Source organism: Gadus morhua, chromosome 5 (assembly GCF_902167405.1).
Source record: "Gadus morhua chromosome 5, gadMor3.0, whole genome shotgun sequence".
NCBI classification, from domain to species: domain Eukaryota; kingdom Metazoa; phylum Chordata; class Actinopteri; order Gadiformes; family Gadidae; genus Gadus; species Gadus morhua.
Genome location: NC_044052.1, coordinates 20,481,164 through 20,502,841, shown reverse-complemented (window position 1 = coordinate 20,502,841; position 21,678 = coordinate 20,481,164). Strand labels below are relative to the sequence as shown.

Sequence of the window (21,678 nt, the reverse complement as noted above, 5' to 3'; positions counted from 1 at the left end):
CAGGGGGGGGTCCCCGAGGAGGCTTAGGAAACACAGGAACCAGCTCGTATACCCAAGCCACACACACACACCCCCCATACAACCCCTGGGCTGGGCCACAAGCGGCCCCCGCCAAACACATGCTAACCGCAGTGACGAAACCCCACTTACTCCCGTAAACAGGGCCCACACCCCTCCTACGCACTTATTTTGTGTTGTATGTCACTTAATGTACACACTTACTGAATGTTTTGTACATTCTGACACTTAATGTACACACGTGTTGTATGTTGTACGTCCTTGCACTTAAAAATAGTGCTAAGCATTGTGTAGCATCTTAGCCTAGCTATCTTTGTTGTACACAGGGAATGGGTTAACCTAGTGATTTTTAATGCTTGGCACTTGTTTCTATTAAAATCCTGTGTTTTTCCCTTGTTTCTATGTGCACCAATGTGTGTGTTTGAAGATCACAATCACTGTATTTCAATATGTGACTGTCAAATGTGGATGCTTATCTCCTTTATTGCACGAGCATATTTTAATCTCTTTGGGAGACGCCTGTGCTAAAAAAACCTTGGGACTGCGTTAGGTCAGTTTTCCTACGTTGCCGTGTTTACCCCCAAACAGAGCACAATGCGTGAGGAGATCAGGCTGTAGCCCAATAAAAGACACTGGCCTTCGGGAGAAAACCTCATCGGAATGCAAACAAGCACACAAGGCATTTCCAATAGCAGCACAGTGGGAGAACCACGCTGCAGTTCAAACCCTTGGCAGCGGTTCCAGTGAGCGGGTTGGGAGGAGTTCCAGTAGAGCGTGACTCCTGATTGGTCAGATGTTCACGGCACGTGCCAGCTCCTATCGGTCTCGCGCTCGCTTCTTCTAACGTCAAACGACATGCGTTCATCAGTAGCTCCGCCCACCTCCTCCTCCGCGCAGCTGAGAGGAATGCGTGCGCGTGAGAACATGATTACGTGGGACGGCACGTGTTGGCGTCGCACCAGGGCCCGGGAACATTTGAAAAACAGGACGCGCCGTGTTCGCACGGGATGCAGAGAGGAAACGTGCTCCCGCTGTGCTTAAAGTAACATGCTAGGAAGAAAATATCCAGTGACTCATTAATATAATATATATATATCAACAATACTCATTGTGTAAGGAAGTCATGTGATAGTGGAGAGGACGTGAACTTAGTGAAGTCAAAATCCCCCTTGCACAACAATTCAAAAGCAGATTTAGCCCAGCGAGTGGAAAAAACATCAGGGACACGAAATAAAAGACCGTGGATCTTTAATGGCACCAGAACACCAACACATCACAGGGAGGCGGGGAAACGACCTCAAAACACCAACGCGGCTGCCAGACCGTGTTGCCAGATTGTGCGGGATATCTGGCCCAATCTGGCAACACGGCTGTCAGAGCAGAACAAGGTCACATTCAGAGACCAACTCACTGCTTGCCGACCCGCAGCATTTAAAACAAAAAAAGATGACAAAATTACTACAAAGTTCATGTAGCTTAGCTGGCCTTACAAAAGGGTCTCAATGGACCAGAAGTTCTGCTTCAAACCCAAGTCGGGACATCCGGTGGAAAAATTGAGTCATTGTTTTCAATTTAGCATTGTGGCGTTAGACAAAAAGCCATGGTGTTTAAATTAAGTGCTTAAATAGGAGGGAAAATGTACAATTAAAACAAAACTATTAAAAAGACTGAACTACGATATCTCTGCAATTTTAGTTTGGTAAAGAAATGGAAGGGGTGTGGTTGGCAGTGTTGGTTTGAAATTGGGGGGGGGGGGTTGGGGGGTAGATTAGCAGTGTTGGTTTGAAATGGCAGATTCTCGTGATCTCGGCAGGGATTGTACGACCAGTAGGACCCTGTGGTTAGAGAAATATATATATCTATAAAACACGTCGCCTTAAAAAAAAAAAAAGTAAAAGCTACACACATACACACACAGACAGGGTACCCGAGGAACTCCTCTAGGGTGCGAGGGTCAAATCCTCAGGGTGTACCCCTAATTTTTTTACGTACAAATCAAAAAAATATATAATCTTGCTATAGTTTAGCAACTTTTGCCGGGAAATCCAAAAAGTGGCAGTTGGATTGGTGGAGGCCGGCCGTGGGAGGAGTTAGTGGTAGCTGATGTTGCGCAACGGCGGCGGCGGCGGCTCATAGCTTCTTGAGGCGGCTGTACAGCTCCCGCTTGCTGCGCTCGCCGGCCCAGGTGCGGCTGCGCAGGCGGAAGCGTCGCAGGTCGTCCTTGAAGTCCTCGTGGTGCATGGGCCGGTAGGCCTGAGGCTCGCACTGCTCCTGTACGAAGGGGGGGGGGGGGGTCAAAGGTCAGACTGGGGCGTGGCACTCTTGTTGAACTCTACCTTTAGCCATGACGCCGGTTCACGAGAGGCTACCAGGTGCTGGTGGCTAACGAACGGCAACACATCCATGCTACTACGACAACTAGGTGAGCCCCGTTTACATCCCAACCGCAGCGGTGCTAAAGCGTGGCCTTCGCTTATCCCCGAATAAACACGTCGCCAACCCTCCCTGAAGCAGCGGCGTTCCCCCAGGGCAACCGCTACATCGATAAAGTTTGATACACCAAACCTCCAGTCAGAATGGTCGAAGCGATAAGCTAGCATTTGGAACCGAAATGTCGACCAGGCGACCCCGTCTTGGCTCCGAACGCTGGCCAGCGTTCGGAGCCAAGACGGGGTCGCCTGGTCGACATTTCGCTAGCCGGCGTTCGGAACCGACATGTCCGCCATTCGGCCACGGGGCCAAATCGCCGACGGCCTCTGGTCGAGGCGGACCCACCTGGTGGTCGGGGAAGAAGTCCTTGTAGCCGCCCTTGAGGATGTAGAGCTCGGGGTAGTGCAGCTTGGGGTACTCGTTGAGCGTGCGGTCGCGCTCCCGCACGAAGCGGCACATGCGGGGCCCCCGCTCCGAGGAGAACTCGCAGTGGAACACCACCAGCACGCGGCGCTCCGCGGAGAGGGACGCCAGGGGCACGCGCAGCAGGAATTCCTCCACCTGCTCCTCCTGGTGGAAGTTCAGTGCCCCCTGGAAGAGGGGCGGAGGAGAAGAAGAAGGAGGTTAGGAAAAAGCGCCCGGAATGTGCCGGGTGTTCCGAATTTAACGCCGCAAAAAAAAAAAAAAAAAAAAAAAAAAATCGGTCGAGGTTGACGTTTTTTTTTTTTTTTTTTTAAACACCGATCGCCAGGGCTCGTAGCCATGGATTAGAAATGGGTGAGGTCCCGGAGTTTGCCCCCTTTAAATGGACCTTATTTACTGCATCTCTGGACGTGCAAATTTCATATCATGGCGTCACCTGCAAACACAACCCAAGCTATACCTCAGTCACATATAATCCATTATTTGTGAGCATTAAGTGGGCTGAAGGAGTTCAGTGCTTAAGTGCTTGGTTCTTTGAACAAGACAAAAAAATAAATAACGAAAAAAAATGCTTCTGCACAAAGAAAGCATTGAAGCTAAAACTAGGTCGCTTTTATACATATTTTTCACTTTACTGGAATGTTCTCAGCCTCCTTAGTCATCCCCCTTCTCACATACTATCTGTACACAGCGCAGCCCCAACAAGTCCATGTCCGTTTAAACCGCTCCCTCCAAGAGGGTAACCGGTCGGACGAGTCCCAACCAGGCATGTCGACGAGACATTGTGGCTTCACGGACGACCCACGCACCTTGATGTGGCCGCCCTCAAACTCGTACGGGTAGCGGCAATCGATGACGATCAGATGCTCCACCAGCTCGCTAAACTGGCCGCTTATCGCCATCGCCATCTGAGGACCCGAGCAAGGACAGGCGTTAGACATCTAAAGAATTATATTCTATTAAAAAATAAAAATAAGTAAAAAAGGATAAAAAGACGGGAGAGTTTTAGCTTCGACGGTGTGGACCGCGCTCTCACCGTTTCTGGGGTGATGTACTTCAGGTCCTGGTGCTTCCCATCAACGATGGGCATGGCCAGGGCCTGAGCAGGACACAAGACACAGACCAAAATAAGACTCCAGTCAAGCTACAAATGTACAGTAGCGTCATTGTGTCACGAAGGACAGAAAGGGGAGGCCAGCATGAAGCAGTGCCTCGTGGGGCTGCTGGATTATGAAAAAATAATCATAATCACGATTCAAACGATTATTTTTGAGTTCGAATTATTCAGCCCGTCTCTCCCAAAAAGCACTTAGTAACTGAGAACTATGAAATTTCGCCTTAAAAAAAAGATTACAAAATTGTCAAAAAGAACATGTTAAAACTAGAGCTGTCAGTTAAACGCGTTATTAACGGCGTTAACGCAAACCAATTTTAACGGCGTTAAAAAAAATATTGCGATTAACGCAATTATTTTATTAAAAAAAATAAAAAAAAAATCTTTTTTTTTTTTCTTTGGCTCAAAACAAAGAAGCAGTAGCCTGACTGCTATGTTCAAATGACATTTGTTCAAAGCAGTCGTTTAATTGCACTATAGGCTCTTTTTTTGTATCGTCCTGTTTTATATGCCAGTATATGCCAATGTTGTTATCAATAAAAAATCATTTGCACAAGGCAAGCCGATGCACTTCACCATGTTGATAAGAGAATTAAAATGAGAAGAATTATGGGACAAAAAAAATCAAGGGATATTTAGCATAGAAAAAGAATTTGTGATTAATCGCGAGTTAACTATGACATTAATGCGATTAAATATTTTAATCGCTTGACAGCTCTAGTTAAAACCTAAATAATGCAGATATGTAACCCGCTGTTAAAAAAGAAAAAAAATGAGCCAACAGTTGCTTGGTAACTAATTACCTCGCAACGGCTTCTTTGATTTTTTAACAGAACCAAGTGCAACAGAGCTTTTATTAGCGGGCCAAGTCTGGTCGCCGGGGGCAACCGCTACAGTTGAGGCTGGGCAAGCGACCTGGCGACCGTTGCATTAAGAACGGAAGAAGAGGGTGACCACCGGGGAGACGTGTCTGTTCTGGGTACCTTGGTGAAGTCTCCGATGAGGTCAGTGGAGGAGTCCTGCTCGTCCAGCAGTCTCTCGATGTCCGAGGTCTGGCAGAAGGACTTGGACCTCTGGAGCAGTCCGGTCTGGAGGGGGGAGAGAGAGAGGAGAGGGGGGGGCGTGAGGTCCTGCTGCTTCTAATACGAAACTGCACTAGAAGACCTTATATAATAAGTAGCTTTACAAAACGGTGTGCATCGATTTAGAATAAGGCACCGCCGACTAAAATCTATAAAAATAAGACAACCATCTCAAATAACGTAGTTGATTAAAGATGCACAATAAAAAAAAAAAGGCACTTTATACTAGTTCAACATTTTGGAAAGCTAGGATCCAAATCAAGCGGGGGGAGGGGGTCGTACCATGCGGGGCGACTCTGCGTCGGGGCTGGCCGCCAGGCTCCGCCTCCTCTTGACACAGACGGGCGTGTACTCGTCCCGCGGACACTCGGACCGCTTCACGGGGAGCCTGGCCCCCGAGTGGCGGGACACGGGGCTCGGCATGGAGGGGGAGCGGAACAGGCCGCGCGGCCGACAGCGAATCACAGGCTGCGGAATCCAAAAAAAAAAAATACATAAACAGTTCACAAGTCTGTCCTGAAGTCCCACCACAAGACAAACTAGTGGTCATCTAGTTAAGCATTGGAAGGATGCTAGGACCGTGCGATCGTTTGACCCGATTTCTGGGTCAAACGATCTCCAAACTCAGAGTTGAAAAGATTATTATTTTTAAGTACATTGGTTTTTATTCATTGAATGTTTTTAGAAATTGCGGAATACATATTTATACATTATTTTGCTTTTTAACATTTTGTGTAATTAAGGGGATATATTTTAAAGTTCTCAGTGTGTTCATCTCAGTTTAAAGGTTTTTTTTGGCTGAGAGATGCTGAATAAATGCATCATGTTTTCAAACTCGCGATTTCAATATTGACCAAAATAATAGCGATGATTTTTTCCCTAATCAGCCAGTTAACCGACATCGTCCTTACCGAGTCGTCCGCCATTTTGTCAGCCACCAGCGGCGCCGTCAGCAGGCTGGCCATCCCGAGAGGCATGCCCACGTCGCCCTGGAAACCAAACGCAAACAACAGTCAGTCGGGGTCAGAGGTCGGCAGTTCGCAACCGCCTCGTTACAGCGCCGCGAGACGCCAACGCCGCCGCGGGAACCCGGGGTTCGAGCGCTTCCGACGGCTCACCTCGGCGCTCTCGTCGTACACGTCCAGGAAGCCGTCGTCCTCCTCGTAGTCGTGGTTACCGGCGGAGCCCGCCAGGGAGGTGCGGCGCACGAACACGGGGCTGGAGTCATAGCCGGGGGACTCCAGGCGCTGGGGCAGGGTGGGGGAGAGCTGGGGGGGGGGGGGGGAGGAGACGCAGACCAGTTACGGCACGTTTAGAAATAAAAGTTACAGGGTAGGCAGTCATCAGGTCTCGGTACCGCCCCGCGATGTCCGGTCTTGACGCAGGGTCGCAGTACCGGGTCAAGGTATCGGGTTTGGGTACCAGGTCATAGTGCCAGATTATGGTATCAGGTCTCGGTACAAGCCTGTGATACCCGCTCTTGACACCGGGTCACAATACCAGGTCGTAATAAAAGGGTCACTGTACCAGGGTAGTGAGGGTACCAGGGTACACAATCAGGTCGGGGTACCATGTCTCTGTACCAGGTCGTGGAATAGGGTCAAGTTACCGGGTCGGGGTACCATGTTCGGGGTACCGGGTCATGTGACGGCGGGGACTCACCATGAGTTCGGGGGCGGAGTTGGGGCGGCGGGCGAAGGCCTCCTTGAACTGGACGCCGTGGGTGGAGCGGGCGCGGCAGCGGGACACTGGCCTGTTGGGCTTCTTGAACTCAAAGCCCTCCTGCTGCCCGGGGAGGGGGGGGGAGACACGCTGGGTTAGTCAACACGGCCGGGGAGACCCGGGGAGCTCCAGCAGGAGCCGGCGACGACAAGACGCTGAATACTGTCCTCGCTGAGACGCCAGCCTGGAGAACTCCGTTAAGCGAGGGTTTAACCTCCGAGACCGGCTACTACTGCCGACATAAACAATGCCGTCGTTACGGCAACGGATGAACAAAGTTCCGGAAGAATACGGAGCGCACGGAAGTTTACAAAAAATTTCAACTGTTTACATCTAGCGGGATTTCGACGATATACGAAAAAAACCTCAAATGGAAGCTTAAGAGTTTTCACATGGAAAATCATCGGCCTAGCCCGTATGAATTGTTTGGTTAATATAAAAAAAAATGCTGAGGAAGTACGTCAACGCCGCATGCTAACACGGCAGGCTAACGTGGCGCGCTAACGCAGCAGGCTAATGCGGCAGGCTAACACGGCAGGCTAACCAGCAGGCTAACGCGACAGACCAACACGGCAGGCTAACGCGGCGTTCCAAACCCTGCATGCTAACCAGCAGGCTAACACGGCACGCCATCGCGGCAGGCTCACCCACCTCTGGGATGTTCTCCTTCTCAGGGTGGCCGTCGCCGGGCGTCAGCGGGGCGAACACCCCGAAGCGCTTGGGGTCGGGCGCCTGCCCCCGCAGCTCTGGGCTGAAGCTGAGGAACTGGACCTGGGAGGGGGGGGAGACAAAGAGGAGGGGGTGAGAGGTGTCGGGGTCCCATGAACCTGGTGACGTCCCACAACCTGGACCACCCGGGATCAGTTCCGTGTTTGACCTCCGGATCAAAGCTTCTGGGCTCCGACCCCATTGTCCACAGGCTACCTGTAGACCTCCCCACACAGGACTCCCCCTCCCCAAACAGGACCCCCTACTAACACCAGACCCCCCCCCACTCCCCAAGCAGAACCCACGCCTCCCTAAACGCAAGACACCCACGCCTCCCTAAACGCAAGACCCCCCCCCCCCCCCCTCCAAAGCATTGGCTGCTGAAGGCCATGCATACGAGAGGCTGGAGCCACCAAATCACTTTATATTAACACTTTCACTTTCGTATTATATTTTATAATACGCATTTCTGCAGGGATGGGCTGGAGGGCCAACGGTGTGAAAACTAAAACATTACCATTTTCTCTTGTGTCGAGCCCCTTATTTATCTGGTAGGTTATCTTATGGTGCTAGTGTGAGGACTGATGGGTCGATTCTACAGTCATGGGGATCTACTTACAGGCAACGACTGGATTCTGCGAATGGGCATCTTCCTGTGAGGGGGAGGGGAGAAGAGGAGGGGGGGGGGGGGGGGCAGGTTAAAATAGGATCAATAAACACCTTGGATCGGTGACCTCATTGATTCACCTCCCCAGGGTGGCCGTGTTTCCGATCAATACGGGCCGATCAATACGGGCCGATCACAACTAACGGTCAACGACGTCGGGAGGGGAACAACGTACCCGTTGATGACGTTGCTGGACTTCTGGATGGCCCTTTCAAACCTGGAGGCAGAGGGGGCAATTAAGGGGTCGTTAGGGAGCGGCCAATGGGGAGGCGGAAGAAACATTCAATCAATCAAGACCACAAGACAAAAAAAAAATCAACAAATAAGTAAAATAGAAATAAAAATAAATAAGGGACGAAGCGTTCTTTGAAGGGATTGCGGGGGCGAAACGGGAAGGAAGTGTGTTCTACAGGTCGTAAACGAATGAAACGAGGAACTAGCCGACGCTGGCAGACACCACACAGGGGGGAGCGGGAGGGGGGGGGGGGGGGGGAGGAGGGGAAGAGGAAGTGGGATTCAACACTGGTTGACCGGATCCCTTAACAAAGCGGGGCAGGGGTGGGGGGGGCATTAAACAAGGTAGCAGCGCCCACCTGTATGCAAAACACCTCGCTGAAGTGTGTACTGAGTACGGGGGAGGGGGGGGGGGGGGGGGGCTGTCGACCGGTCCACCATATGCCGACCGCTCTGACGCCAGCTACCCCCTTCACCGTGAGCAGAGCCCTTTGTTCGGTGGAGGAGGAGGAGGAGGAGGTGGAGGGTGGTGGTGGTGGGGGCGCCTCATTCTATACAAGGCCCGAGCAGGGAGGGAGAGGGGGGGGGGGCTGGTCTCAATTCTATAGCCCTGGCATAGAGCGAACTAAAGCAACCCCCCCCCCCCCTCCCATACCCACAACGCCAAATGCACCATTGAAGAAAGCTCCCAGCACACAGCGAGAAGTGTGCCCAGCACCAACCCCCCTCTTCAGCAGCCCCCACCCCCACCCCCAGCCAGGGAACAGCTGTAACAAGAGCAGCTAAGGGGGTTGTGCGTTGGGCTCCGGAGGAACTTCAGACAGCTGACGGGGCAGATGTCTGCTACCAATCAGCTCAGATAAGACGGGGGAGTGAGTGAGAGAGGACACCCAAGATTACGCAGGCGAGGTGCCCTGTCAGCCCGGCCCAGACAGTAAAGTTCAAACACACTGATTTAAGATAATTGGAGACATAACGACCCTTCTGCCCCGGCAACGCGTTACGGTTGTATTGATCCGAGTGTCGAAAGTTAAAGCTGCTAGACATAATTTAAAGTATCCAATAAAAAAAAATATGTGTACGTCAGCAACAGTAGTCGACCAATCATATAGCGGCATTTACAGCCTGCTGTAAAAATCCTCCTCCATGTCGGACATGGAGACAGTCATTCAGATCAGATGATTGAAAATAGGCGGCAAAAATCCTCCACACACATCCCCATCATCCGCCGGAACCCATGACAGCCAACCGACACCGACACAAAGAAAGTTAATCACAGATATAGATGAATCTTAATCTGATGATCCCTGGTTAATCTTCTTATCAGAGATGAGCGACACAGGCATTTTTTCTGCCAACGGTTGCAGCACCAAGTAATCCCAGTGAGTCAGGGGGAGACAGGGGCGAGGGGGGGAGGGGGAGGCCCCTGGGTGCTAGATCCATGCTGGGGGGCCCCGGCAGAGCGAGAGCGGGGGGGGTTAATTGGGGACAGACAATAGATGAGCACTGGTACTCACGTCTCCTCCATATCTAGGGCGTCCATGGGGCTTGGGGAGTCCATGCAAAGACCTGCGGAGCAGATATGGAGATTTAGATAAAATAACCAAGAAATAGTACCAAACCAGCTACCAAAGCAGAATTCGTAATTTAGACACTAATAAAAACGAGCCACCGTCGGTGGATCTAACACGTCCATGTAGTCAACCACAAAACACATGACCTCATGCGCTGGTGGTAGACCAGTGATCATGACAACAGTTCAATTAGCAACAGCGTGAAGATGCTCATGGGAACCGGCGCTATGCGTGACCTATATCCGCTGACGGGAGACAATGCGGTCATTCTTTTCGCGGGAGCTCACCGGCGTCAGAGGAGACGTCAGAGGCGAACGAGGGGACCTTCATCAGGGGTCCGGGTCTGTCCCTCTTCGGTGTGTCACACAACCTGTATAACAAAAAAAACACAACTCCTGGATCAGTGACATCGAATCAACACTCACGGCGCTAATTCGATTAATAAGACGCGTCTACGTTTCTGATACAGAGACACACGTAATGTTATGCCATGGATTGTTCATTTCGCTTTCTCATAAGGTTAAATAAAGCTATTCTTGCTTACCCGCCAAGCCCTCCTAGATGATCCATAGTGAAGGCCAGGTTGGTGACGGGGGAGAGGACGGCGGTGGAGGGGCTGAAGAAGAGGTTCTTGGTGCAGGTCTTTGTGTTCTGGTCGCTCATGGTGGCGAACCCGGGCAGGTGGTCGGGCCTGCGGTTCCCCGGGGTACCGACCGGACTCGTGTTGAGGTCCGAATCCATTTCTAGGAGTATTGGTCGAATCCCACGGATGCTGTAAGCGCGGTCGGGAAAAAACAATACGGGCTTTGTCGGTACAGGGGAATGCGAGGTGGTCCAGACCTTAAGGTCGACCCGGAAGACGAGCTCAAAAGATCATCCGAGCCCCAGAAAACCACCCGAAACGTCGACGCGATGTTCTGTTCTGAGTCGACCCCCTCCGTGCGAGCTGAGCCCTGCTTTTAGGCTTTCTTACTACAAATCCCGCATCGCTGTGTGTGTTTGTGTCGGAGAGCTGAGCGACAGCGGTCCGACTGGCTGACAGGCTACGTGTATGTGGGACAGAAAACTGTGAGGCCTACGCGGATTGTATTTATGTTCAAAATAGCAGCTAAGCGGCGCCAATCCTCTGGCCAATGGGCGACGTCCTTACATCGAGCTGTCCAATCAGAGCCGTGGGCTCTCCGCTTGTTGTTCTTCTCCGGATGAAGAAGGGCGGGGCGGACGTGACGAAGGTACCGCTGGGCATCAGTAATCTTTGTTCTGTTTTATTTTCATACTTTGATAATCGTTGCAGTGTGAATTTGTTCTAATCTGTGTTCATGTTATTAAGCATATACATAAAAAAATAACCGTCTACCAAATAATTAAATAATTCTGAAACGTGTTAAGTCATATAAAGTGAATATTTGCATACTAAAACGCATGAAATACTTAAATACGTGCAACAGTTAGAATTTATAGAGATTTTTGTTTACAATAGTGTAACCTGCAACATTTGTTGTAACTGTCATTCAAATGAAATCTTTAAGTCATAAGATAAAGGTTTATAACGTCAGTACAAGGGATTCTTCCACACTAGGCGTATGACCCCATTACAAGCAGGCCATTTTTATATTCCAAATACATCTTTGGAAGTAAAAAACGGACAAGTTGAGAGTATACAATGTTTCCCCTTTCTTAGTTTTTGCTGTTCCCTACATGAGCAGCACATTGTAGCCAGGGGTCACGGCAACCCTTCTTCCTCCCCCATCAACCGACTCACACAAAAGGGGGGGAAAACCTTTAACCGGAGAGTAGAATGGAAGCAAAACATTTAAGAGACATTTAACGCCATAACTCCTCTCCCTCTCTTCCTCCATTTAGCTGTGTTGACCTCCAAAGGGAACGAATGAACTCGATGCAAGGAGCAGAAAATGGTGGTGCGTTGCGTTGCCCAGTATGGTAGACGCATACAGTTGTATGGTGTAGTCCAGTATCAACTTTCTTTCTCAGCAGATGTACCTACCTACCTTATAATCAGTTTATCCAGAACCAGAATATGCTGAATAGGCCTATTGATGGCTTTAGTAAAAGTAAAAGTATTCTAGTAGGCAACAAAGACCCCGCATCCTACTGAATAAAAATCAAACATGCATTAGGAAGATATCATGAAATGTTTTAAACATGCTACTTTGAACAGTTACATTAACAGTTGACCTTAACTACACCAACATGTATAACCACACAACTACACACCTTAACTACACAAACATGTGTACTTAACTACACCAACATGTGTAACCACACAACTACACACCTTAATCACACAAACATGTGTAGTGAAACCTTCCTTTTTCTATTGTGAAACCGTAGTAGGTAGTAGCAGAGCCCACAAGTGGTTAGCTTCCAAGCTAAACTGCACTATTGTCCACAAACACTCTTACACAAAGACTCACAATAGGTCACTATGTCATCACATTGGTGCATCTTGAAACCTGCCCTAGTTGGGAGTCCCAGCTAGTCCCCGCAGAGAGAGCGTGTTTGGACAGACGTATGGATAATTACAGGCCGATGGGCCGGTGTCTAACGAGTTGGACCAGCCGGCCCTGGGTGGCTGGGCGTTGGGAGATCATCCTTCATCGTCAACACGCTTCAGGGTTGTCACAGACATGTTGCTCTCCCTCTACAGCTGTAAACCTCCAGAAATGCAAAAAGGCCAGGATATGCATTATAACACAAGCCGGTTGAACTCATCATTACTGAAATATTCACTTGGATTAGCAACGCAGAGGCTATTTTTGACACGCACACATGCTTGCACGCACACATGCTTGCACGCACACACACACACACACACACACACACACACACACACACACACACACACACACACACACACACAAAATTATCAAATAGTTTAAGTTGAATAATATAATGTAATCATATCCACACTCTCCTCTAGTCTCTAATGTTGTTATGTTATAAAGGATAAATGTTTTAGATGTTTAACTGGTGGTTTAATCCCACCAGTTAAACCAGGTCACGTGACCTGGAATGATAGTGGAAAACTGACATGGTCATCTGCAGAAGATTTCAGACACCCAGTCCCTTAAAGAACGATTTAGGCTCTGCACATGAACCTAGTACGAATGTAGAGCTGGTTTAAAGATCAACCACCAATCAATGGGTCATTCTAGATTACACAATATCCTTGATTATCACTGCGATATAAGATAAGACGGGGGAGAACCCACAATAATAATCATGATCAGTGGTAAAAGGCGACTCCAGGTCATATGTTCTTCCACAATGTGTAGAAAATGCAAATGTCCTTGTTAGCTAACCCTGGTGGGGAGCCGAGCCGTTAGCTTATCTAAGCGCTAGCATTAGGCGACAAAGGGCACAGGGGCTTCCGGTTGGCTGCAGGGCTTTGGGAAGCCGTGCTGCCCCCGCGCAGACCAGGGTGTGTACCCGCGCTACAGTCTCAGACCCGCCCTGTGATTGGTCGCTCTTTGTTGGCTGGAGGTATCGCCGAGGGATCGGCACAACAGAGGCAAATGTTCCTTAATGAACTCTCTGGTGAGATCGGGTCCCCCCCCCCCCCCCCCCCCCCCCGCCTGAATGGGGACATGAATACGACGACGGGGGGGGGGGGGCAGGATCCAGCCTGGGACGAGCTCCCCCTGCACCCACACCCCCCGGTCTGCGTTCCTCCACCCTCCAGCTCCTCCACCCCTCAGTCGAGAACACACATGCCCACACACTTTACACACAGAATATGCATGATTTGCATAATATGCATATCATGCAAAACATGCATTACGTGCATGTATGGACACACGTAGCCAGAGGAGAAAAGGAGGGGGAAAAGTTATCTGGACACGTCACACACACACACACACACACACACACACACACACGCACACACAGTCAGGTGCACACACTCAAACACATGGCCATGCACACACACACGCACACACACACTCACACTCACACACAGCTTGACACTCAAACACTCACTCACACACAAACGCTGCCATGCAAGCAAGCACACACACACACATATACACAGAGACACACACAAACACACACAAACACAGCCAGGCGCACAGACTCACACACACTCAAACACACACACCTAGTAACTCATTGACATTCTCAAGTAGGCAAAACTCTTCTACATAACCGTACTCACATGCCTCTGTTTCCTCCCACACATAGAACACACCCAAACTCAAACACACACACACACACACACACACACACACACACACACACACACACACACACCCTCAGCCTGGGTGTGTGCGTCTCTCAGCCTGACCTACTGAAGCGAATGGGAGGCAGGTGTGTGCACAGTGTGAACGTGCGTTGCACACGATCATAAGGAGGGCTATGGGACGCGGTGGTATTCAGGGAAACTGTCCAATATTGTACCTGCGACAGTGCGTCTGTAGTTCAGGAATACAATACAAATGAATGAATGAAAGTGTTTTTTTTTTACTTTTGGAATCTCGGGACCCACAAGACTGTTTTAGTTGTATTTTAGGCTGAACACTTTGAGCACAATGAATTCAGAGGCGCTGACAGGTAAGTGAGTGTTCTGTGTGACATCGGGCCGTGATGCACGACCTACAACTGTCTACCGCATCCCGTTTGGGGCGCCATCCCATTAGTTTAGGAAAATACTTTCTACATCCAATATGGCTGGTCATATAGTATATTATCAACAGTTCGCCATTCATCCCCCATAGTAATATAATATATCATCAACCGTTCCCCATTCATCACCATGGCTGGTCATATAGTATATTATCAACAGTTCATCACCATTCATTCATGATTCCTCCGGAATGATAGATGGGTACTTTATTTGTCCTGGGGTGACATTTAGGGTGTGCATATTTATACCCATTCACACATACATGTTAATGAGTGTGTGTGTGTGTGTGTGTGTGTGTGTGTGTGTGTGTGTGTGTGTGTGTGTGTGTGTGTGTGTGTGTGTGTGTGTGTGTGTGTGTGTGTGTGTGTGTGTGTGCGTACCGGACTTGGGGGGGGGGGCCCATTTGAAGCTGATTGGTGACACAATGGGCTGGAGGGCTGAGGAAGCTTCACAACTCATCAATATAAAAGAAGGTGTGGAAGTAGAGAGAGCTGGCGACCGGCAGCCTCCACCGCTGACAACGACGGGAGCAGCGAGGGACGGCTCGCTCTGGCCCTCAGCATTTGCATTTGTCTTATCTTGGAGAACGTGTTGAGGCTCCGTGATTTACATTGGCACCGGTGCCAACGGCACTGATTAGCACAGCGCCTGCTCAGGGCTAGCTTAAGGCTCATTTATGGTTCCACGGCGACCCAACGCAACGACCACGCAGACACTTCGACGCAGACGTTACCCTGTTTTGGTTATAGTGAGCGGACCGATCACAGACCTCGATGCTGCGTCGCCATTTAAAAAAAACATTGGGAAGCGAACGTTAGGGCCCTTAAGGTGGACGCAGGGAGGGTCCGCAAGGACGTGACGGGTCCGTAAACCCCCTTGCGTTGCGTCGACGTGGAACCATAATTAAGCCTTTAGAGCTGAGCTATCACCTGCAGGCCCACAGACTGGACAAATGAGGGGGGGGGGGGGGGGGGAGACTTTAGGAGGAGGGGGAGGGAGACGCGTTCAGGAGGTGAGGAAGGCAGGAGAGGCGAGTTCAGAAGGGTTGGGAGGGTGAGAGAGGAGGGTAAAGGGAAGTTAGGAAGGAGGCGGGAGGGGAAGTTAGGAGGTGAGGAAGCGTTGGGAGGGGGCTTTGAGAGGGGAGGTAGGTTTGTAGCGAGGGAGGGAGAGGGAGGGAGGGAGGGAGGACGTAGAGGTGAGATTAGGATGGAGGGAGGGGCCTTTAGGGACGACCGCTGAACCAAACCCCTGGATTGGGGTAGAAGGCATGACACACCTGGCCCTCTCTGAAACACATTGCTAGCTAATGGCGCTCATAAAGTAGACGGAGAGAGCTTTACTTATGTTTTAAAACCCTCCGCCGGGATATTTATGGCCTTGTTTGAATAGAAATTAATACAAATCTATCTTTCGTAACATCATAGTGATTGCCTTGTGTCATTCCCAGGAGGTTTAACGTTACAGTATCGGCTGAGATCTCAAAGCTTTCAGCAGCAGTAATTAGACATAAAATATTGTGCATAAAGTTTTGTTCAACAGACCTATACGTACCATTGGGTTGTATAACTATGATTATATCATACTTTGTGGAATGGGCAACGTTAATAAAACTGTTAAATAATAATAACAATAATAAGAATGAGAAAGTTAGTTTAGAAGACAAAACAGCATTTAATGTAATGGTGCTTTTAACCAATTGATCCGTTTAATCATTGAACCTCTTCTAGGGATCCTTGTTACGATAGCTCCCAGTGTGTGTCCTCGTCCATGAAAGCATCTGCTGTGACTGGGTTGGTTCCTGGTATTCGTAGTATTTCTTATCTTCAACCTTTGTGACAGTTGGGCCGATCTGTTGACAAAATAAAAGCAGTTTCTCACGCTTGACGTCAGAGCTTCTGGCCGTTTCTGGCTGGTTTCTGGCTGGTTTCTGGCAGGGTCCACCAGTTTCCCCCTCATTGGACCGTAAATAGGCTTGACCCATTGATGTTGCTCTGGGAGATCAATATCTCAAATCCATCCCCTATCTATGACCGTAAACAAAGGCAAGGCCAATTGCACCAAACTAAAACATGAAGCGATCGATGGTGAATCAACAGACACAACGTGGTCGTCTGTCTACTAAAATGTATCTCACACTTTTATTAGGAAAGCTTTGAATACTTTTTTTTTCAGCGAGATCCTTTTTCTGTTTACAAGATCAGTTCTGAATTCATTCCCACTCCAACCGCACACGCCGCGCCAAGACCCTCTCCCTGTCTCCCCCCCACCTCCCACACCGCCACCCCCCCCATCCACAGAGTCCAGAGCAGAATAGACGGCAGTAGACCACAGTAGAATAGAGTGTGTGAATGCAGGGGGGGTCTCCCTCCTGGAGCCCTTCTGTCCGGCGGTCCGACCTCACAGTTCATCCTCTATTGTTCTGCCAACCTCCGGGGCTCACCCCAAAACAAACTCCCCCAGGGAGGGGGAGCGGTCAACACACACACACACACACACGCACAAACGCACACAAACACACGCAAAGACATACACGCGCACACACAAACATGCGCAGACACACACACACACACATGTGCAGACACCCACACGCGCACACACGCAAGCGCAGGAAGACATACAACCGCACACACACACACGCACACACACACGTATACAGTGTATACGTGTGTGTATATACGTATACAGTGTATACGGATACACACACGCACAGACACACACGGATGCACACCGCGCACACACACACACACACACGCACATACACACTCACACACACACGCACACACACACAAGCACGCACACACACACATGCACGCACGCACCCGGACAGACTCAGACAACCACACAGACACATCTGCTCAGACGGCAGATGGACGACAACGCAGAGGGACGGACGACAGACCTGAGGCCTCTGGGCCGGTTTCCCTCCAGAAGAGACAAAGGGGGGGGGGGGGGGGAGGATAAGTGAGGAGAGAAGGGGGGAAGAGTAGAGAGCAACGGAGAGTACGTGAGGGGAGAGGAGAAGATGGGAGAGGACAGGTGAACACGAGAGAGGAAAGAGGAGAGAGGAGGGGGGGAGAGAGGAGGGGGAGGAGAGAGGAGGGGGAGGAGAGAGGAGGGGGGAGAGAGGAGGGGGAGGAGAGAGGAGGGGGAGGAGAGAGGAGAGATCTCAGAGATTATAAGCGGAAGCGGTCGGGGGGTGAATCCGATTTATACAGCAGTAGAATGGGCTGTGGAGCCCCCTACACACACCCACAACCCAGCCCAAAGCCATGCAGAGTTGGTCTCAAATACGCAGATTTCGGGGAGGTTTTAAGCATAAATGAGGACCTTTAAAGAGAGAGACGCAGAATTAGACGAAGAGAGAGTTACATAATAGAGAAAGAGAACACGCACACACACATAAATTAAACTCAAAACAGCTAGTGAAAACTCAGTAAGCAAGGAAATATATACAGGTGCTGGTCATATTATTAGAATATCATGAAAAAGTTGATTTATTTCATTAATTCCATTTAGAAAGTCAAACCTGTAGAATGTATACATTCATTCCAAACAGACTGATACATTATAAGTGTTTTTTGCCAAAAAGAAGATGATTATAGCTGACAACCAATGAAAACCCTAAATTCAACATCTCAGAAAATTAGAATATGGTGAAAAGGTCAGATATTGAAGACACCTGGTGCCACACTCTAATTAGCTAACTAACTCAAAACACCTAGAAAAGCCTTTAAATGGTCTCTCGTTTTGATTCTGTATGACACACAATCATGGGGAAGACTGCTGACTTGACAACTGTCCAAAAGATGACCATTGATACTTTAAAGAAGGAGGGCAAGACACAAAAGGTCATTGCCAAAGAGGTTGGATGTTCCCAGAGCTCTGTGTCCAAGCACATTAATAGAGAGGCGAAGGGAAGAAAAAGATGTGGTAGAAAAGAGTGTACAAGCAAGAGGGATAAACGCGCCCTGGAGAGGATTGTCAAACAAAACCGATTCAAAAATGTGGGGGAGATCCACAAAGAGTGGACTGTAGCTGGAGTCAGTGCTTCAAGAAGCACCACACACCGACGTATGCAAGATATGGGCTTCAGCTGTCGCATTCCTCGTGTAAAGCCACTCTTGAATAAGAGACAACGTCAAAAGCGTCTCGCCTGGGCTCAAGACAAAATGGACTGGACTGCTGCTGAGTGGTCCAAAGTTATGTTTTCAGATGAAAGTAAATTTTGTATCTCCTTTGGAAATCAAGGTCCCAGAGTCTTGAGGAAGACAGGAGAGGCACAGAATCCACGTTGCCTGAAGTCCAGTGTAAAATTTCCACAGTCAGTAATGGTCTGGGGTGCCATGTCATCTGCTGCTGTTGGTCCACTGTGTTTCCTGAGGTCCAGGGTCAATGCAGCAGTCTACCAGGAAGTTTTAGAACACTTTATGCTGCCTGCCGCTGACCAACTTTATGGAGGTGACGATTTCATTTTCCAACATGACTTGGCACCTGCACACAGTGCCAAATCTACCAGTACCTGGTTTAAGGACCATGGTATCCCTCTTCTTGATTGGCCTGCAAACTCACCTGACCTTAACCCCATAGAAAACCTATGGGGTATTGTGAAGCGGAAGATGCGAGATGCCAGACCCAACAATGCTGAAGAGCTGAAGGCCACTATTAAAGCAACCTGGGCTCTCATAACACCTGAGGAGTGCAACAGACTGGTCGACTCCATGCCACGCCGTATTGCTGAAGCAATTCAGGCAAAAGGAGCTGCAACTAAGTATTGATTGCCATACATGCTGAAACTTTCCATGTTCATACTTTTCAGTTGGCCCACATTTCTAAAAAATCATTTTTTGTACTAGTCGTAACTAATATTCTAATTTTCTGAGATACTGAATTTGGGATTTTCAGTAATTGTCAGTACTAATCATCCAAATTAAAAGAAAAAAACATTTCAAATATATCACTCTGTGTGTAATGAATTGATATAATATGTAAGTTTCACGTTCTGAATATAATTACTGAAATAAATCAACTTTTTCATGATATTCTAATAATTTGACCAGCACCTGTATATTATTTTAAAGCAATTTATACAAAATATCTAAGTGTGAGTGAATTGCAACATTATCCAATAGTTTAAGTTGAATAATACAATGTAATCATATCCACACTCTCCTCTAGTCTCTAATAAAGGTTTCTGTTTCGGACACTGTTGTCATGTGTAATATCCATAATAGCATAAATGTTTTAGATGTTTAACTGGCGGTTTAATCGCCTCTTCCGTCACGTAAAGATCAATAAACTGTGTCTGTTTATCTTAGTAACTAGCTAAACCTGATTCCCCCAGCTGGATAGAAAACAGGGTTTAGCTAGCTAGTTAGAACGAAGGGACTTTCTATCTGTCCATCCATCCATCCATCTATCTAACTAACCGCTATATAGCTATATCTCTAACTAGCTGGTTAGGAGCTGGTTAGGCATCTCAGGGCTGGGACACTGACTAGCTATCAGCGACAGTGTTCATGTCAGCTTGCTGAGTGAACAGTGAAGTCAGGGGGAGACGTTGATCTCAGCTGGGTCTGGGGCTGGTAGGGGGGGGTGATAATTAGGAGAGTGTGTGGGATCGTTTGGTCGGGTCTGGCTCATTGTTAGGCTGTGTGATTAATCCCCCCCAGGCCAGCATGAAGACCTGCCCTGGTCTTGATTAATATTTCATGGGTGACTTGCGCAAGATGTCCGGTGTGGAGGTAAATGTCAACTGCAATTACACCCAGTGCGTGTGTGTGTCTGTGTGTTTATGTGTGTGTGTGTGTGTGTGTGTGTGTGTGTGTGCGTGTGTGTGTGTCTCTGTGGACAATGGTGTCCGTGTGCATCCAATATGGTGTGTCATGTAGCTTATGTATGAAGGCATATGTTCTGTGTGTGTGCGTGTGTGCGTGTATGTTGGTGTGTTTATGTGTATGTGTGTGCGTGCTTGCTCACGTGTATGTGTGTGTCTGTGTGCATGTATGCGTGCATGTGTGTGTGTATGTGTGTGTGTGTTTATGTGTGTGCGTGCTTCCATGCGTTTGTGTGTGTGTGTAGGTGCATGCGTGCATCCTTGCATGCATGTGTGTGTGTATGCGCGTGCGTTTGTGCGTTTAGCTTAAATTCTGCATGAGTTAACGGTTGGCAGCGGTTGGCTAGCCCATCTGTCAGGGCCCTCACTGCGGGGGGGGAGACGGACGAGTCGACTACACCAGGGCCCCCCCCCCCCCCCCCCCCTTGAATCCTTAACAAGGTTGCAGTCCCTCAGGATTCACAGGTGACATGATCAAATGGTCATGTGATGAAATTTAATTCGTTAGCTAACATGTATTTAAACATACATTTTATGTTAATGCATTCTCTCTCTCTCTCTCTCTCTCTCTCTCTCTCTCTCTCTCTCTCTCTCTCTCTCTCTCTCTCTCTCTCTCTCTCTCTCTCTCTCTCTCTCTCTCTGAGAATATTTATTTAGGCCTATACATTTTGTGGAATTGATGTTATAAAATCGTTTTGATATCATGAAACTATTATAAAATAGTCTAATAGCCTAACAAGCGTGATTGTTATGCAATACGTAGGCTACGTAGAGCTACACAACTCTTCAAAGGTCTTCAAATAGGGTCCCCTAACGTTATAGAAGCTTGAGAGAAGATCCACAGGATGGTTTAATTCCATCAAGTCATGATCCACACAAAGGGAACCTTACGGCTGGTTGCGTTGTGTTCAGCGCTGAGCTGATGAGAAGTAAATCAGCGTTGTGATACAGCGCCCCCCTGTGGTCGTTAGCTGCCATTGTGCCGCATCCAGTGGTCGGGACAGAACAGGAGCGCAGAAAACAGAAAGAGACGGACGGTCTACCGACACTCCCGTTGCATGTGTCCACATAACGAACGCTTATCGTAATAGATATTTATGTAAAATTAGACAATAAATCTATCTTAATAATTGTATAAACTCAGTATAGGAGGACGTACGGGGGTATAGCTCAGTGGTAGAGCATTTGACTGCAGATCAAGAGGTCCCTGGTTCAAATCCGGGTGCCCCCT

At 48.9% G+C, this 21,678-nt stretch overlaps 1 protein-coding gene and 1 non-coding gene across 3 annotated transcripts; one reads left to right on the top strand and one right to left on the bottom strand.

The window, feature by feature from the left end:
- Nucleotides 1-1,249: 1,249 nt before the first annotated feature.
- Nucleotides 1,250-11,098, bottom strand: cdc25b (cell division cycle 25B). Of its 2 annotated transcripts, none has more exons than XM_030357063.1 (15): nt 10,517-11,098; nt 10,260-10,342; nt 9,916-9,967; nt 8,340-8,381; nt 8,117-8,150; nt 7,441-7,560; nt 6,730-6,852; nt 6,186-6,335; nt 5,979-6,056; nt 5,350-5,535; nt 4,969-5,073; nt 3,908-3,970; nt 3,681-3,779; nt 2,794-3,039; nt 1,250-2,289 (listed from the first exon to the last, which is right to left on the bottom strand). In XM_030357063.1, exons 1-15 carry the CDS (start codon nt 10,711-10,713, stop codon nt 2,149-2,151), a joined length of 1,719 nt encoding a protein of 572 aa, XP_030212923.1. In that variant the 5' UTR covers nt 10,714-11,098; the 3' UTR covers nt 1,250-2,148. The 2 variants fall into 2 exon arrangements, with proteins under 2 accessions (XP_030212923.1, XP_030212924.1); XM_030357064.1 differs by having other exon boundaries at nt 6,730-6,849.
- Nucleotides 11,099-21,606: 10,508 nt separating this feature from the next.
- trnac-gca (transfer RNA cysteine (anticodon GCA)) lies at nt 21,607-21,678 on the top strand. The gene has a single exon. It is a non-coding gene; the product is annotated as a tRNA-Cys (tRNA).

Coding starts and splice junctions, on each gene's coding strand:
- cdc25b (XM_030357063.1), bottom strand. CDS start 10,713: ATGGATTCGGACCTCAACACGAGTCCGGTCGGTACCCCGGGGAACCGC. Junction 6,336..6,729: donor ACTCCGCCCCCGAACTCATG/GTGAGTCCCCGC, acceptor CCCCCCCCCCAG/CTCTCCCCCACCCTGCCCCA. Junction 6,057..6,185: donor TGTACGACGAGAGCGCCGAG/GTGAGCCGTCGG, acceptor TTTGGTTTCCAG/GGCGACGTGGGCATGCCTCT.